General features: G+C 50.1%; 6 protein-coding genes across 6 annotated transcripts; 3 read left to right on the plus strand and 3 right to left on the minus strand.

Annotated features, from left to right (window-relative positions):
- Positions 1-1,474: 1,474 nt before the first annotated feature.
- Positions 1,475-2,894, plus strand: PFICI_05206 (Carbamoyl-phosphate synthase arginine-specific small chain; the record flags this gene model as incomplete). Its single annotated transcript, XM_007833787.1, has 2 exons — positions 1,475-1,651; positions 1,713-2,894. The coding sequence occupies 2 exons, from the start codon at positions 1,475-1,477 to the stop codon at positions 2,892-2,894; spliced, it is 1,359 nt and encodes a 452-aa protein (XP_007831978.1).
- Positions 2,895-5,243: 2,349 nt separating this feature from the next.
- PFICI_05207 (Peroxisomal hydratase-dehydrogenase-epimerase) lies at positions 5,244-8,186 on the minus strand (the record flags this gene model as incomplete). The annotated part of the gene is made up of 4 exons (XM_007833788.1): positions 5,244-6,143; positions 6,246-6,674; positions 6,728-7,951; positions 8,028-8,186. 4 exons carry the CDS (start codon positions 8,184-8,186, stop codon positions 5,244-5,246), a joined length of 2,712 nt encoding a protein of 903 aa, XP_007831979.1.
- A 1,639-nt stretch (positions 8,187-9,825) lies between these two features.
- On the plus strand, positions 9,826-10,746 carry PFICI_05208 (uncharacterized protein; the record flags this gene model as incomplete). Its single annotated transcript, XM_007833789.1, has 1 exon — positions 9,826-10,746. The coding sequence occupies one exon, from the start codon at positions 9,826-9,828 to the stop codon at positions 10,744-10,746; it is 921 nt and encodes a 306-aa protein (XP_007831980.1).
- A 290-nt stretch (positions 10,747-11,036) lies between these two features.
- Positions 11,037-12,713, minus strand: PFICI_05209 (uncharacterized protein; the record flags this gene model as incomplete). The annotated part of the gene is made up of 1 exon (XM_007833790.1): positions 11,037-12,713. The coding sequence occupies one exon, from the start codon at positions 12,711-12,713 to the stop codon at positions 11,037-11,039; it is 1,677 nt and encodes a 558-aa protein (XP_007831981.1).
- Positions 12,714-15,999: 3,286 nt separating this feature from the next.
- PFICI_05210 (uncharacterized protein) lies at positions 16,000-16,915 on the plus strand (the record flags this gene model as incomplete). Its single annotated transcript, XM_007833791.1, has 2 exons — positions 16,000-16,436; positions 16,504-16,915. 2 exons carry the CDS (start codon positions 16,000-16,002, stop codon positions 16,913-16,915), a joined length of 849 nt encoding a protein of 282 aa, XP_007831982.1.
- A 197-nt stretch (positions 16,916-17,112) lies between these two features.
- Positions 17,113-17,727, minus strand: PFICI_05211 (uncharacterized protein; the record flags this gene model as incomplete). Its single annotated transcript, XM_007833792.1, has 1 exon — positions 17,113-17,727. One exon carries the CDS (start codon positions 17,725-17,727, stop codon positions 17,113-17,115), a length of 615 nt encoding a protein of 204 aa, XP_007831983.1.
- Positions 17,728-18,479: the final 752 nt, after the last annotated feature.

The raw sequence follows: 18,479 nt of genomic DNA on the forward strand, positions 1-18,479 counted from the left end.
GCTGACACATAATGCTTGATCGTGGTTTTCTTGTTTGTATTTTAGACCGGAATGATTCCACACATGCCAAACTGCCGGCCTCGAGTGCGAGGTACGGTATGTCCGTGTACATGAGAGCGGGCGTTGGCGTGGAAGCTCCAGCGGGCGATACGTAAGAATAACCAGCAGCAAGACCCCTTGGACTGAGCTTCTTTCTAGCACGGTGCACTTCTTCTTCTTCCTAGGCTTCTAGCTACAGCTTAAACTGGCAGTTTGAGCCCTGCCCTGTCCGCGGTATTTTTATCTCGTTTGCCAGGCGGATGCCGAGCGGAATATCGACCTAGTGGTCAGACGTCATCGGGCCCCTCCAAGACTCATGTCCACCATTATGCATTGCCGTTGGTCAATGGGTTGCGCCCTGCCCCAGGCCGCAATGAAAAGATAGAATGGCCATGGGAATTTTCAGGATCGTGGCCGAGTTCGTTCCTTAGCAAGAAAAGTCCCGCGTGTGAAATCCCTGTTATCATGTAATGTACGTAGCCAGTAGTACGGAATAGCCCACCGCCGATCCAATGGGGCACGAACAATAGAAGCTTACGCCTTGCCGCCGGTTGCGGACAGTAATGAGACCCCTGGGACTGTGTGTCACCTACGACAGCCCCAACTCAAAGCCTAGAAAACGGCACCAATACCAGTGCCAAGGTACCAAGATAAAGCTGCGATAATTTGGAAAAGAGCTGCGAAAAAAGGTGTGACGTGGAGCCCCCCGCCTAGGTACTGTGCAGGCCCAACCAGTAGTAGGTGCTTAGCTCCCCCGCCAGATGCAGCTCAGCAACAAATTTTCTCCCACTTTGCTGGAACGGGATCCCGTTGGTCGGATATCAGCCTCCCATGCAGGAAAAAAAAAAAAGTACTTTTTATTTCTACTACAAGACCGTTTCGCGCCCTTTTCCCTGCCGCCTCCGGACGTGACTTTTCTGTTTTCACCACCTCAAAACCATCACCACTAGCCATTGTGTGCTGCAAATCCGCGCTTATGAACGGGCGCCCGTCAGTCTTCACTTCTCAGGTATGTTGAAATGCTTGGCTCTTTTCTTCCTTCTAGTGTTAGCTTTTCTGTGTCTTTGTTGCATCGCCAGTTTGGGCATGGTTCTGGTATAACCTCCTCCTGCACTTGGACGAGCTCATATCTCCCCGCCCACCATGGTGACATATTCCACCTCTGGGAGACTAAAAATTCCCCCTTGGTGTGAAATATGACGGACATAGCTGCAATATGCCTCTCAAATTTAGTCATGTCTAGTGCTAATACTCTTATCTTTTAGGATTATATCTCAGGTTGGTTTCCGTCTCCATATAACCCTGACTCACCGCCAATGAAGCTAACGAAATAACCCAACAGACCACTTGTGGCGAGCTCTGTCCGCTTAAGCACTGGTCAATCGAATATCCTTGACGCCTTTCTCACTACCTAAATACAAACTCAGGAACAATCATGTTCTCCAGGGTCGCTACCAAGGCTTTCAAGCCTGCTGGCTTCACTCGTCCTCTGTCGACGACCAGCTTGCTGGCCAAGGCTAATCAGGGCAGCAAGGGCAGACAGATGCCCAGCACTTACACTCGGGCTACTGCTCAGCCTGCTTCTGGCACAGAGGCTACCTTTACCATTCGCGTGAGTAGTGTCTGCATATGAATAAGGCGTGTAGGATCTTGGTGGCTGACGGAAATCCCAGGATGGCCCCATCTTCCGCGGAACCGCCTTTGGAGCCGACACCAACATTTCTGGCGAGGCCGTTTTCACCACTTCTCTTGTTGGATACCCCGAGTCCATGACCGATCCTTCCTACCGAGGACAGATTCTCGTCTTCACCCAGCCTCTGATTGGCAACTACGGTGTCCCCTCGAATCAGCGTGACCAGTGGAACCTTCTCAAGTACTTTGAGTCCCCTCACATTCAGTGTGCCGGAATCGTCGTCTCCGATGTCGCTACCCAGTACAGCCACTGGACTGCCGTCGAGAGCTTGGGAGAGTGGTGTGCCCGTGAGGGTGTTCCCGCCATCTCTGGTGTTGACACTCGTGCCATTGTCACTCACCTGCGAGAGCAGGGTTCGTCCTTGGCCAGAATCAGCACTGGAGAGGAGTACGACGCCGACGAAGATGAGAGCTTCATTGACCCTGGCCAGATCAACTTGGTCGCAAAGGTCAGCACCAAGGCTCCTTTCGTGGTCGAGGCACACAACCCCAAGTACCACGTCGCTCTGATTGACTGCGGTGTCAAGGAGAACATCCTCCGCAGCTTGGTCAGCCGTGGCGCTAGTGTCACTGTCTTCCCCTACAACTTCAAGATTCAAAAGGTTGCCGACAACTATGATGGTGTCTTTGTCACCAACGGTCCCGGTGACCCCACTCACTGCCAGGAGACTGTCTACAACCTCCGCAACCTGATGGAGACCTCGCAGGTCCCGATCATGGGCATTTGCATGGGTCACCAGCTGCTCGCTCTGGCCGCTGGCGCCCGCACCGTCAAGATGAAGTACGGTAACCGAGCTCACAACATTCCGGCCCTGGACTTGACCACTGGCCAATGCCACATTACCAGTCAGAACCACGGTTACGCCGTTGACGCCAGCTCCCTGCCCAAGGAGTGGAAGGAGTACTTTGTCAACCTCAACGACGGCTCCAACGAGGGTATGCGCCACTCGACCCGCCCCATCTTTTCGACTCAGTTCCACCCCGAGGCCAAGGGAGGCCCCATGGACAGCTCGTACCTCTTTGACAAGTACATTGAGAACGTCCAGGCTTTCAAGGCTACTCAAAAGGTCTACAAGGACAACAGGCCATCGCAGTTTATGCTCGACATTCTCAGCAAGGAGCGTGTCGGCGTTGCTCCCGACAAGATTGCCGCAGCTGCCTAAGCTATTGTCACGATCTTTTTTTTGCTTTGCATTGGGTGTTCTGATGGACGGGTCATGGCGTTTCTTGAGTTTATATGATGGAGATCAAATTGGCAACATGATTATACAAAACAAAGTTTGATTTGTTCTGCCATGACAAATTATCAATACATTCTTTTCTCTTGTGACTGATTTTTATCACCAATGCAAACAATCACATGCATAGTATACCCAGTGACAAGACAATAAACCGGATAAAAATAAAGATACCTGGGTTATGAGCAGCGAACGGATATGGTGACCACTGGCCTTGGATCTTGCGTGTTGTTCTAGATACCGAAAATCTTGGTGCATCGCCTCTAGCAATGTCGGTCGTCATGATCCACGAAACAAATGCCTTAAAATACTCCATGATTCATATTAGACTAGAAATGATAGACAGTCTTCCATCGATATAATCGACTTGTTCGTAGCGAGACAGACCTTTCTATGTCAATATATTCAATACCCTTGGTTCGTAGGACCTTGAACACTGATTAATTTGTGACTCGGACGACCCTCACGGAATATTTCTATTTGGCCCGTGTCTTGCGTAAAGTAGTTTCTGGTGTCGAGGTCAACACGGGCAATCTTGCGGAAAGTTTAGGAAGACAGGCCAAGATTGCGTGCGTTCATGACTACTTGGTACTTTACCTAAACAATAAAGGCCTGCAAGGTAAATCGTCAACCTAGATGGGCGAGGGAGGAGCACCAGTAACCAGAGTTATGTATACATTGCCTTGGTCATAGGGTGTATTCAGGACAGCAGTTGGCCAGAGAATCTAGTCCCAGCCAGTGTATCCCCGCCCTTGTTGCTCTTTATATACAATTTCCTCCTATCTATAATTTTATTGCCGCTTACCTGCATTTTGTATGTAAGCAGTCGAGATGAAGAATAACGTGACAAGCAATAATGGCTCTAAACATGAGGTCTCGGTTTCAAATATTGAACTTATAGTTTATCACACTTGACCTCTTAGGATGTCTGATAATTCGGTGTCTCGGCGCATGTATCGACCCAGTCGGAGACACACTTTTCACTCTAAGGCGTTCGAGCCTTGTCTCCGAAGAAGTTCTCACAATTCCGCGAAGGAGACAAATAGTCTCGGTACCACTAATTGACAAATACACTTGCGAGATCACGGCCCTAGACGGTAGCGAAGATTTGACATACATGAGCATGATTTGGATTCAGCGCATCTAATAGCACGGATCTCATAAAGAGGTACAAAAATATAATCAAGGCTGTCCTAAGGACGGAGTATGTAGGCAGACTAGAGCTGGGCCTCGATATCCTCGAATTCGTCTCTCACGGAACGAATGACGCACTCATCATCTCTTTTATGGTAGACACTGTTAGTTTAAAGAAAGTAAAAGAGGAGGTGGTATATTGTTCAGCCGGCCGACATATTGTATATAACTCGTGGTATGATTTTTCAAATGTGAGGTGTCGGAGGCCAAATGGAGATAATTCAACCGCAATAATAATTTCGTCCTCACTGTCCGCACAGAGAAAAGAGAGGAAAAAAAGGGAATAAAATAAATTTGCATTGCTTCTGTCTCAATTATGCTGCTCGATTGACACCATATTTACCCAGAAGCAAAAACATATTCAATTATTGCAAACGCAATAACTGATTGACGCCACGACTGATACAATGCTTGATTTGACTTGATGTGACCTTGTCTTTGACTGGGTGACTAATGGGGCAATTGACTACTCTGCTACATTACAATATTTCAGAAGCGCGTTTTCCTCTGGTATGTAGCATATCCTCCCTCCCTCTTCTCGTCGACTTTGCCGACTGAGGTATTCTTATATGCTCGTATCATCGCAAATATACCATAATAGCGCCATTCTTCAGCCTTTCCTTTCCCCGAGGGAAGATGCATAGCGGGACTGCCGTGGCTGAATGCATTACATTTTGTGACTATGCACATGCTAATCCCATAGGAACATCTATAGTAGACAGAGGATACCCCAGCGCAACTGTAAACCCGCCAAAAGACACACGAAGCGGCTTTCCTTGGTTGCGGGAGAAGCAAGCATATCCATGTCCAGGCAAAGGCTTGGTAGCCTTTACGAGGGCTGAGATTGCAGTCAAATACCCGGCACCAAGGCATTGCTTTCTTTTTCTACTACAATCTGGTTAGCGGCGCATATACATTTGTCATTTGCATCATCACGGCTCGAAACGCGCAGGACTTGGATAAGAGAGAGTTTATTTTACTCGAGAAATCCCAAGGCCATCGCACACGCCGTTTATTATAATATCGCTACAATTTTGAGCCCATTACCAAAAACATACGATCAACACTCCCTCTAGACGCTCAAACCAGCTCAGCGGCAGCGCCCGAGATGGCAGGCTTGCCCGTCTCCTTGACCTTTGTCTGGAAAATGACCTTCTTACCCTCCTTCCACATTTCGGTAACCAGAGTCTCGCCCGGCAAAACGGTACCGGCAAAGCGGACCTTGATGTTCTTGTAGGGGCCAAACTTTTCGTAGACGGCCTTGCCGGCGATACCCATGAAGCAGAGGCCGTGGAGAATGGGGCGCTTGAAGCCACCCATCTTGGCAAAGTTGGGGTCAACGTGGAGGGGGTTGTAGTCGCCGCTGAGACGGTAAACGGCGGCCTGCTCCTCGGTGGTCTTTTCCTCGACAATCACATCGGGCATGCGCTTGGGCGGGACGTTGATGGCGGTGGCGGCGCCGCGGTCCTCGGGCTTGTTGGGGCCGCCAAAGCCGCCGCAGCCGCGCAGGAAGACGGTCGCCTCATTGTAGAAAATCTCCTCGCCCGTCTCGGCATTGACGGTCGAGACGCCGCTCTTGAGGATGGCGGCTGAGCCCTTGTCCACGACCTCGATGAGCTTGGAATAGTTCTTGGTGGTGGCCGACGTCGGGATCGGGTACTTCTTGATCTCAAGGTACTGCTCGCCGTGGAGGAGCATCATGGGGTTAAAGTTGGGCACAACCTCATCCATGCTAAATGGTGTGTTGACGTCAAACTGAGGAATGACGCCAAAAGTCGGGAGGACTTGGAAATCCTCGTGTCCCTCGAAAATGTAAGCAAGATCGGTTCTCTTGGCGCCGACTCCCAGGTTGTAAAGCATGGAATCTCTCTCCGTGTAGGTAAATACAGTCTCCGGAGACTCCTTGGATTTCGCATCGGCAATGGCCTTTAGGTATTTACCGCCATCAGATGGGGCGGGCGCAGACGAGGGCTTGGACTTCTGATTTCACGAGGACTCGTCAACATGATTCATATTACACTATATTTTTTCAAAGATATACACTCATTCGAGCTGAGGCAAAGACAATATGGGATTTCATACCTTGCCGGCCCCGCTCGTGTTCTGCAAGTTCTCCATGACCTTTTGGACAGCATCCTGTGGCTTCTCAGGGTGGTCTGCCCGGCCGTCTTCAAAGTTGATGATCTTCTCCCACTGCTGGAGAACAGCCTCGGGGGTCAAGGGCTTGTCAACAGGGAAACCAGCACCGCCTGTTCGCTGCCACCTTGTCTGGCCAGCCCAGCCACTGCCAACTTCGTACAGACCTCCAGTGGGGTTCTTAGGTCCCTTTTCAGCCGACAAAGCCAGCACAAGAGGAGCAATGTAGTCGGGCTTGAAGGCCTGGACCATTTCCTCGGGCATAATGGTGGCCGTCATGGCAGTACCAGCGTTGGGTGCAATGGTGTTGACGTAGATGTTGTACTTGGCACCCTCGAGAGCGAGTGCTCTAGAGAAACCAAGGATACCACATTTCTATGTCTTGTCAGTATAACGGTTTCTCTCAAGTTTTTCAATGTGCTACTTACAGCTGCGGCATAGTTGGCCTGACCAAAGTTACCGTAGATACCACTGGTGGAAGTTGTGTTGACAATGCGACCAAACTTTTGCTTCAGCAAGATAGGCCATGCTGCCTTGGTGACCTTGTATGTACCGCGAAGGTGAACGTTGAGGACGGGGTCCCAGAGGCTGTCATCCATGTTGGTAAAGGCCTTGTCGCGGAGGATACCGGCATTGTTGATAATGATATCAATGCGGCCAAAAGCATCCATGGCACCCTTTACGACTGTCTCGCCTTCCTCTGCTGAAGCCTTGACTCCGACGGCCTTGCCACCGAGCTTCTTGATCTCCTCGACGACATTGTCGGGGTTGACCAAGTCGTTGACAACAATAGAAGCACCAGCCTTGGCAAATGCCAGAGCGTAAGCGCGACCGATGCCAGCTCCGGCACCAGTGATCAGGGCCACGCGGCCCTTGAAGTCAACCTTGTCGCCCTGCTCACTGGGACCCATCTTCATGGATTCCTCGAGGAGGGTCATGAAATCATTGGGTCCCGAGGGGTACTGAGGGTTTGAAAAGTCCGTCACCTTGTTCCATTGCTTCAGGACAGCGCTGGCAGTGTAGCTTTCGTCGGCCTTGAGCAAAAGACCGCTGGATCTCTCCCACCTGAGCTTGGCAATGTGTCCACCACCAACCTCCCAGATGGATCCGTTTTCGGTCGTGTTGCTCTTGTGGACCAGGACAGCCACGAGAGGAACTACCCACTCGGGCTTCAAGGCTTGCAAGACATCGGGCGGCATGACGGTCTCGGTCATGCGGCTGGCGGCAATGGGGGCAATGACGTTGGAAATGATGTTGTACTTTGCGCCCTCCTTGGCCAGGGTCTCTGTGAAGCCGACTTGCGCCAGCTTGGCGGCCGAGTAGTTGCACTGACCAAAGCTGCCAAAGAGACCGGCCGCCGATGCCGTGTTGATGACACGACCGTACTTTTGCTTGCGGAAGTATGGCCAGGCGGCGCGGGCGCACTTGTAAGCACCCTTGACGTGCACCTTCATGATCAGATCCCAGTCGGCATCTGACATGTTCTTGAAGCTGATATCGCGGAGGATTCCGGCATTGTTGATCAATACATCGATTCGGCCGTAGTTTTGAATGGCGGTCTCGATAATCTTTTCGCCGTTTTCGACGCTGTCATAGTTGGCGACAGCCTGGCCGCCGGCCTTTTTGATTTCTTCGACGACTACATCTGCAGCCTGTCGGAGACCGAACCTCGTGTGTAAGCATGTGGTCTCCACTAGTTGCTGACGATGGACATGGAGCTGGTTTTACCTTTGTCGAGTTTCCCTCGCCCTTGAATGAACCGCCGAGGTCGTTGACGACAACCTTTGCTCCCCTCGAGCCGAAAAAGGTAGCATATGCCTTGCCCAGACCACCACCTGCGCCGGTAACGACGACGACCTGGTCGTCAAAGCGCAACTGTTCCGTCATTGTGCTGAAAGCTATGATAAGATGATCCCCGACGGATTGATTATAAAGGGAAGAAAGGGGAAAGGGCGGGATGTACAGAGAAGGATCAAATTGTGATACAAAATGATGAGAGGTTATAGAGAGAAGGGAAAAAAGGTTGGATTGGAAGGGTATCAGTAATAGACCAGAAGATATGGTGTCCAGTCCACAGGGCTTATGTTGAGAAGGATGACCGTCTTTACTTCCGACGAAGCTTGCCGTCTACAGTAGATAATGACCCTGCGAGCCGAGGCACTTTGGGGCCCCATCCAGCGACGACCGCTCAGCGCTACCGCCGCATGCCGAGGGGTGCGCTAGGCTGGATGTAGACGTCTTCGTCCGGGGCCTGTTCACATGCCAATCTCCAGCTTCTCCCATCTTTTCCCCCAAGTTTGTGGAGTTTTCCCCCAGAAATCAGTAGTAGTTGATGGGACTGACTGACTGCTGAAACTCTGGAATGACGTCTGGGGGGTCATGTGTTGACAGCCTCTTTGTGTCGCGATTCAGTTATGCTATTGGAGTTGCCGATATTTGGGTGGATAGCTCTTGGGGCATCTCATTCTTCTTGTGCAAACCATCACATGTAATTCTGACCTGCTTCCTTTTCATTTCCTATAGTGCTAGCCACGAGTAACAATCCATTATGTGTTTTGTAACAGGGCAACATGTATGAATAAATGTTGTGCCTACATTGTTTAGCCGTTGAGACACGAAGAAACTATCATCACAAGTCGAGCCAGCTATATAACCGGGTTCATCCTTTGCGGCAGTATCTCTGACTTTTGCCGGTCTTGAGTCTTTGGAAGAAATCATTCGACCAAGGATTTCGTGGTCGCATACATAAGATTAGAATACAATTCATCACTTGTCTTGACAATTCATGATACGTTGGAATGATGTTTCCTTGACAAAAAAATGAGAGACCATCAGAGAAATGACTTACACCTCTGTCTCTACAGGGATGTCGCCATTGCCGCCAGCACCGACACCCCGCAAAAGACCTGACCATCCTCCGTCCATCCCCACGCCCACTCCCACGTACTAGGTCGTCTCTCTGCAAAGGACATACTGCCGGGCTGTCCGGTTATTTCAGCGGGCGAACTGGCGGTAGTTCGATCTGGGGCAGCAGCACTGCACTCGAGACTGTCTTGGCGCTACGCGGCAACCTTGCCGTTCTCTTACCGCGGATGGATCAACTCTCCCCCCTCCTGGATATTAATAATACCATTGTCGGTTGGTTGGTTTGTATTGCCAGTCTGTAAAAACCTTGCTTGCGATCATATCGTTTTCATATGTTTTATATTCATAGTCGAATATATAAAGAATTACAGACGGCCGAAGAAGGAGTTGCCCAAACTTTTGTGTCCTTTCTGACGTAGAGCATTAATAAATGGAAACCGCCCCGGACAAGCAAAAGTGCGGACCGGCCTCGAATCGGACTTGAGATTCGGCGTCGCTCTCTTTTGCCATGAGTTTTATACTAGACTAGGTGTATAACATATAAGTGCTTGGCCCTTTGTATACCAGCTCTATCAGGAGTGGTGATTATAGAAAATATACTTTTTATTCATCGCTACCTTCTGTAAAACAAGGCAATCAACTCTCGTTTCTCCAGAAAAAAATGTCTCACAGGGTCAGCGAATTTGTCGACGACAAGTCGCCAATCTGCATACCATTCATTCTGGACCGCCTGCACGAACACCAAGCAGCCAATAAAGGCAACGGCTACGGCATAGCAGCAGGAGGAGAAAGACCCTTCATTATCGGCCTCAATGGTGTGCAAGGCGTCGGCAAGACTACCCTGGTCCAGGCGCTCGCCTCGGTCCTCAGGGAGCGCGAGGGCTTGCAGACGCTCGTCGTGAGCATTGACGACTTTTACCTCGGGCACGAGGACCAGGTCGCCCTCGCGGCCTCGCACCCGGACAATGTGCTCGTGTCGTGCCGGGGCGAGCCCGGCACCCACGACATGGCGCTGGCCGGCGACTTTTTCGCCGCCATTGTCCAGGGCCGGCCGGCGCGGATTCCCCAGTACGACAAGTCGGCCTTTGCGGGCCAGGGCGACCGGGCGCCCGAGTCGACCTGGCAGGAGGTCAATCAGCCCGGTCAGCCCCGCGTCCAGGTCGTCATCTTTGAGGGCTGGTGTGTGGGCTTCCGACCTCTTACGCCCGCCGAGGTCCAGGCCAAGTGGGAGGCTCCGAGCCGGACGCTGAAGCTGCACAAACTTGAGCATCTGCTGTTTGTCAATGAGCGCCTGGGGAGCTACGACACCATCACGGAGCTGTTTAATGCCTTTATACACATCGATGCCGAAGACACTCAGTACGTCTACGACTGGCGACGTGAGCAGGAAGTCATGCTCCGGGAGGCAAAGGGTACCGGTATGACAGACGAACAAGTCGTTAAATTTGTTGATGCATATTATCCAGCCTATGAACTGTTCTCGGACAAACTACGACAAGGCGTGCTCAAGGGCAAGACAGGCCATCAATTAAGACTCGTGGTTGGCAAGGATAGAAAAGTAAAGCAGAAAATTGTGATTTAGCTAATAATCGCGATTGTGGATTTTGCCCTCGTTTTCGTCTAGTAAGGCATCTCAGCCAATAGTGACAGGCATGTAGATTGGCTCTCTACTACATGAGCAACCATGCTGCTCCAGAAATTGACCAAAAACTCCCATTTATGCGTTCATAAGTGTCGTGACTGTTCATGAATCGTTTCCCTTTGGTTCCTCTATGCGCCGATATGCAGGTTGAACCCGAATGTCCTTTCTGGGCTCTCAACTGAAATCTAGGAGTAGCAGCAGCGACGACATATATGGCGAGGGCCTTATTCCTACTCAAGCTGCTTGTTCGCCATCATCGTCTTTGTCTCGTTTCTGAACTCGCCCAATGTCTGGTCGATTGAAGACATCTTATTCCTGACAGCGTCTTCTCGCTCGGCAATCTCTGTCTCGAATTGGTCGACAAGGTTCCTCTTGTCTCGACGGGCATCCTTTAGTCGATGCATAATGTCGCCAAACTTCTCCAGAAACCAGTCACCAGAGTCGTCCCAATCTCTCATGGGCATGGTATTGAAGAATGTCTTTTGTGCATCCTCGTCTTTGTGGAAAAAGTGGTCGAGCTTTTCAGGCAATGTGCCAGGAGGTGGGCGTTGAGCAGAGCTGGATTCTGCCCGGGCCGGATCAAAGTCAAAGTCTTGACTTTTCAGCTCGCTGTAGTTCATCTTGGCCAAGACACTGTCGTCGTAGTCTAGGTCAAATGATCTCTTCTTGGTGTTGGTGTTGGATTGCCGTTTCTCTGAAGCGGGCCGTGGCATGGAACTTTCGCGAAGACTGTTTCGAGCTTTACTGGCCTTGGTCTCTTCCGTGAATAGCTGGCGGTTGAGTTGACGATTAATCGACTGGCTTGATTTTACTCTCGGCTTGGGTGTGACCTGGTCATCCGCGCTCTCAGATTCCGTTTCGGATTGGGGAAGGGATTGGGTTTGAGGCTGGGGCAAGTCTTGATGACTGGTAACAGGAGTATCAATGTTCTCGAAAACAGTTGTGCGATGAGACTCGCGAGCGGCAGGAACTCTTAACTGATTTCTATCATTCCTTTGTACATAATCAAGGGCGTCAGCAGGACGTCGTCGCGGATCAGGTGGCAAGGGGAGATTGTTTCCATCAGCAGCATACGTGGTCCTCTCGGCAAAGGTGTCACGCTTAGTGGTCCTCAGAGGAAGTCTGGCGCCACGATGGTTGAGGGTATTGGGAGGTGCCTTTTCCAGGTCGGTCAGAAAACGTGGCTCCTCTACGTATAATTCATTATCAGAGTCCTGGCTCAAGCCCTTGGTCGGAGCCCGGGTTCTGAAATCAGGCGTTGAAGACCTTCGCATCGGGCCACCGAGTACATCAATGAAGCCATTATCGCCAATGATGAAAGGAGGGCGGTCCTTGTCAGAGTCTCTCTTTGAAGGTTGACGTGTCATGTCTCTTGGTTTGAAGGCAAGGTCTTGATGTAGCATATGAGATGGGGCAACCATTCTCGCGTCAGCATTGCTAGCAGTCTCACTCATTGATGTTGAACCCTCCACAGTTGAGCCCTCCCAGAAAGGACCTTGTCCTTGTCCTTGACGTTGGACATTCTGTGCTGGCTCCAAAGTCGGTCCTCGGTGCCGCTGTACGTTGGAGCCTTCTCTGCTATGACTGATTTGATGACTTGGGCGAGTAAAAGCGGGACGGTTCGAGGCAGAAGGTAGCTTTGCACCGCCGGTGGCGGCAGCAGCAGCAGCAGCAGCATCTGCAGCCCGAGCATTTGCGTTGGCATTGACAATAGGCATGCGTGATTGATACTGAGGCTGAGACCTCGGTGGTGTACTAGGAGCAACTAGAGCTTGTGTATTTGCATGTGGTTGGCTGAGCAAGACGTGGCCCTTCTGTGGACTTCCAGAGTGATCGTGGGCAAAGGCGCGGTCCTCGGCCGAGACTGGTTTGGCGCCAGGGCCATTGTTCATGACCCAGGCCTGCATCTTTGTTCTCGAGTTGTGTATGAATTGGGGCGCCATTGAAACGGCAATCTAGCTCTGCTGGCAGCACTTTGATAAGAACATTGAGGCGAGGCCAACAGAAGCAGCGGGAATTTTCTTTTGTTTTTGTTGTTGCCGCAAGAAACGGGCTCAGGTAACGACGCGTGATGTGAGCTCAACGTGTTTCAATGGCGAAGAACCGGGACCCCCCAAAAAAAGCCTGGCAGGCGAACGACAGTACCGGATTATTTGTATTATGCTGCCATTCTGCCCAATTGCAATGGTCAATATTGGGTCGCAACGTTGTCGCTCGGGATTTAGCTGGGTTGCATACGAGAACCATCCAATTAATGGAGTTGCAGTGTCCCAGAGGCGCGACTGGAAGAGAAGTGGTTTGAATTCAATGCCTCGAGGTACCAGGTCGCGCAGTCATGTGACGAAACGCATGGGCCAATTGCTTCCCTCACCCGCCCGCCATGCTTCCACACGACTCGTCGCCTCATCTTTTTTTTTTTGGCATCTTCTCCATGTAGTATATATGCTAGATGAGCTGTCCTGCATGTCCAACCGTTTTCGCGGCCAGTCAAATTGGTGAGGCCATCGAGGATTAAAGCCCCAGGACCCTTTCGAGTCCGGCAGCGCCAAGTCGAGTCACGAATAGGATCGGTACCACTCTCTGCACTGTCGGCCAAGACCCTGGGGATCTGCTACTAGGGTTCGACGTTGCAATCATGTATCCCAAAAGGCATGGGGGTACAATCCGACTATACTGCAGTATGGTTGGTTTCGACCAAAGCCAACTGTCCGATGGCCCGCGATTCGTTCATTTGACAGCTTTGATTGATTGACCGGATTCTCCATCGGCAAATTGCCCCCAATCTTGCATTCTCACGATGCTCTTCTGCCTCATTGATGCCCAATACTGCTAGCTCCTCTATATGATTGACAAAGACAACGCACATTCCTTCCAGCGTCGACGCAATCCTTTACTCCAACACTTTTTTCATGTGAGTTAGGTGGAGAGGCATGGAACCGGAACCGTAGTTCCACATATATGCGTCTCTCACCACGAGAAACGATTCATACCCCCTCCGCTTATACCACGACTCTGTTGAAATCTGGTGATTGAATTAGCGGTCCGTGGTTTCTCTTATAATGCAACAAAGAATTAGTGTGTTGGCCTACTTTGGGAGCTGGGATGCCATTGTCCAGGTATATGTGTTTTTGGCCCTTTTCACTCATCTGCAATTCCTCCAGCATGGTGTCCAGAACCATTAAATTTCCATTGTATGGCTCTTTTGTGGCAAGCTTCTCAGCTATGTCCATTGCACGAGCACCAAAACCTCCTTTTTGAAGAGCATCTATATATCAAAATAATTTGGGGTTACTCGTCAGATGTGTGCGAATAGGATTAAAATGTTTGTCCTCCCACTCACAAGATACGTAGAGTTGATGGATCCAGACAACGCCTTTCGCCGGCAACCCGAGCTTGGTATCGTCGTCGGCTGAATGGACTTCCAACGCTAGATGACCAACAGGTATGAATGACTTGCTGCTGGGTTCACGAGGATCAAGTCGGATCTTGCGTGCGGTATCCGTGATCGGAATAGCCTCCTGGTATTGTTTCAACTCTTATCCCGATTACACAAAGTGCTATACTCACCTTGGGGAATCGTGTTATGTGAGACTCCAGCAGGGCATCGCGGTCTGGCAAGTCATCGGCAAGCGCCTATTCAAGAATGAGTGAAATGATCCAGTATGACACCCAACCAAGAGTTATGTGCATTGTTTGGGAAAGCGGGTTCCCCTGATCCCCAGTCTATACCATGTCAAGGTACTTACAATCCAATAAAACACCCTGCCTCCCCTCTTGGCAGATTCAATATACAATGGGATTTCGTCGGACCTCCAGCCACATGCTACTCGCTGTTCATACAATCTTGTCACCTGTTCTTCAGAGGTATGATCCCACGGAACCAACTGGACTTTTGACCCATGCTCGCAGCTCATTATGGCAAATAGTGTCTGTTGTAATAGATATCGACACCGCTTGACTGTAGGAGAAGAAGAAGAAGAAGAAGATAAGTACAACTCTCTCGAGCATAAAACTCGAGACCATAATGCGTGAGATAAGAAATATCAAAGTCTGTGGCACAGCTGGCTTAGTACAATATGCTCAAGCGGCATTGATTTTACCCGACTCAGGCCGTGACTAACTATTGCTTATTGTCCGAAACCGGCCCTGTACAGGTCTCTGAATTGACATGTCACGCCTTTTGACATGAATGACAAGTGAATAAGATATCGAATACTTCCATCCCTTTCAATATGTGACTATAAATCTCAAGAACTCACTCAACTTGCGATCCATGAGCAGAAAGTGGATCCTTGCCATCCTGAACCACATTTATCACTATCGTTGGGGTTGCCTAGAGGCCTCCATGTTGAGGCAAATGCTCCGTAGGTGTTCAAAAATAAACACGCCGAATCTTAGTCGAGGGGCAAACAGATCAACATGAATTCCACCTTCGAGGCACTGCCTTCAAAATGGGGATTGAAATTCGCCCAGTAATTGCTGTAGACGTATCCAAGAGCTGGATTTGAAAATGTGACCATCTTGACACGGCGCAGAAAGATGACCCATATATGCCTATCTACAACAAGTACAAGGATACTCATCTAAGGTTCCATGACTCAACTACATTTTTCTTTCAATGCAAATTTTGATGGGGAAGAAAAGTTAGTACACAGGCACCAGGGACATAAGACAAGAGGGTGTAGATAGTACAGTCGGTACCTGATGAGGTAAGAAGAACTCTAGAGCTCTGTTCACCTATAATAGCGACTGACGCCCAAAAAGAAGATGCTCATTGGTTCAAAATGGCTGTCGCATTAATGGGCAATTGCACTGCCTACAGGCTTTAAGCTTCTAGATCCAACCCACTGGAGCTGTGGGGCAATTTGGTTTCCAAGATCTGTAGCGCCAGCCCAAGCCTGCAGCTGGAGCTTGTCAGTGTGTCTGTGTCAGCTACGTCAGTTCTTAGTCCTTTTTTCCCTCTTCCTCTTTCCCACCTCGACTACTGGCTACTGGACGCGGTTCCAGCTTCCCCATAACCGCCGTTGACAATTCACCTTTGCTGAGCAAACGGGCCGAGTGTTGGTTCGACCGTGTATAAAGCAGGATCGCATTCGGGGGACTCGTCGCTCTTTGCTGGTCAACGGCGCATGCGTAATTTGGGCATTCCGACGTACAGCCTCACAATCCATCTCCAACGGACGTCCTTTCACGATGCGCCTCTACCTCCTCCCCATCTCGACGCGGCGGACTCTGCTCTACTGCCAAAAATTCAACACGAATACAGCCGAGGGCAAAACATATGTCGACAAGACAACCGCATGGGCGGCCAAGACCTGGGCCAGCTGGGAAAAGAAGGACAGCGGCTGGCAAAAGACCATTGTCAACTATGGCAACCAAGCCTTTCGCCGCATACCATATGAGGAGTGGGGGCTGAAATCGGTGCCTCCATTGTCAACGAAACGGCGGGAAGAGGAACTGCTGGGCAAGGACAAGGTCGAGGTTGTCTTTCCTGATACCGCAATACCTGCCCCCAAAGCACTCGGAATTCTGCAGACGCTGGCAACGGAGCGAGCATCGTTACACAGGCAGAGGTTAATATGGTGTATTGTGGGCATGCCCATCAGTGCGCCCTTTGCGTTGGTTCCAGTGTGAGCTTTTATTTCTTGTCCTCTTGGACTGAAAAGAGTATTTAATTGGCTAACCCGCGACTCTCAGAATACCTAACCTGCCCTTCTTCTACCTTGTATATCGCGCATGGTCGCATTGGCGCGCACTCGCTGGTGGAAAACACATTCAATTTCTCTCCGAGAACAAACTACTCTCCCTATCACCATCTCCCATTCTGGACAAGATATACCCTACTTTGCTGTCCCAGAATGGTGTAGCGACCACATCATCAACCGGGAAGCCGAAAATAGAGGAACCAGCAACCCCACATCAGGCCGAAACCCTAGAAGAAGAGAAATTGTTGCTGTCGCAGGAGAATGGACGGCAGCTGGTCGAGGCGCTAGAGATACCCGAACTCGAGGTTGAGATTGAACGTGCTATTTTCCAGGTGGAAACGGCCCTCAACAAAGCAAAGGCCGAATCCTCGACCGAGGCTAGCAAGACGAAGAAGGACGAATAATGAATTGAAAGTCGGAACGGAATGTACACCATGATTGTAAGGACTCTGTACAAAATATATAGGTTATGAACATACACGAATCATAGACGGGCGGGCTGGCTCTAAAGCATGGGTGGAAACAACCGAGCCTCTATTCTTCTCAATCCAAAGATATTCGCGCCCCTCATCTCACGGGAGGCCCACGCTTTCCCTCAACCTCAAGATGGTTCCTTGTGCGAGAAAAATGACGACAGAATACCCATTATGCATATCATGCTCAGCGTCAATAATATACGCTGCTGGGTCATGATCGTCGGCCCTCGTAACCGGTATTCAAAGGAAGGCAACACATTGGATGGCCGCGATGCCTTCAAGGCACCAAAGTCACTGTATGCAACCATGGACTGTTTCTCTATATCAGTTTCCACCATGATGCCCAGGCCCATATTTCCACCGTCAAACGCATCGACAAATAGAGGTTGTTGACCGTAGCCATAGGCTTGTGACGGTGTCTTTTTTATAGCTGCGCTGGCAGGTCCAACGCTCTGTCTTGGTTCGATCTGCACAATCTTTGGCTTTGCAGATCTCGTGACGATTTCCATTGTGGCGCTGTGTACTTCGACTGTGCGCCTCGATGCGAGAGACTTCCACGCTGCTTCTGCTTTTTGTCGCATCAATTTCTGTGAAGGACTGACGGGCCCGTTGCCCTTCTTGAAAGACGTCCGTGATCGACTATATCGTTTTGGCTGGCGGCTGAGAGTCTGGGGAGATGTAGGGTTGAGTGGTGACGGGACGGTCGGTCGGTATTGTCCCTCCCGTGGTCGTGAGGACATTTCTTCTTCTTTCTCTTGGTTTAGAGCAACCTGGGAGACAAACAGTTTCGCGGCTGTCAAAATCTTAATCACTATTGAGTTTGAGTGATGCTTGTATGCGCTCCTCAAAGAATAGGTTGGGCTGGGTATTGTTCCCTTCGACTATTTCACTTGTTTCCTCAAAGGACCCAAACTGCGAGAAGATCAAGAGGGTATTCTCGACTTGCAAGTCGAAATGTGGCAAAAGAAGACCTGCGCGACCCTTTGAATTCTGGGTCCAAGAATGATGCTCCAGCCCAGTCGAGTAATAAGCATCATCCCCCTTCTGGACACAGCTCATGTCTCACTTTTCCCTGAATCTGGTAGATTGCTGTACAACTGGCCTCTAGCCCGCCGAAACGACGTTGTGTCAGGTGTTTATACAAGGGCGTGGTGAGACAGACACTCATTTCTTTGCACATCGACGAAGAAATACCTATAATCTGGATTGTCTGTTTCATTGGCTATTTGGAATCGTTCGAGTCAAGCATACGTGATGGCGGGAGATTGGATCTTATCCCTTTTCTCGTCTGAATCACGTTCAAAGCGAGTCGAGAACTCAAAGTGAATAGATATAAATATCAAGGCAAAAAGGAGGCTGCGGCCTCGGCTGCCCTTGCAAAGGAAAATGTAAAGACATTATCGGTATTGGTTCTTCTAGTCGAAAGTTATAATAATATTTAAGTTATTAAAAGCTGCGATTTTTTTTCCTTTAAAGAAAAAGAGAAAAAGAG

Source organism: Pestalotiopsis fici, assembly GCF_000516985.1.
Source record: "Pestalotiopsis fici W106-1 unplaced genomic scaffold PFICI_Scf_3, whole genome shotgun sequence".
NCBI classification, from domain to species: domain Eukaryota; kingdom Fungi; phylum Ascomycota; class Sordariomycetes; order Amphisphaeriales; family Sporocadaceae; genus Pestalotiopsis; species Pestalotiopsis fici.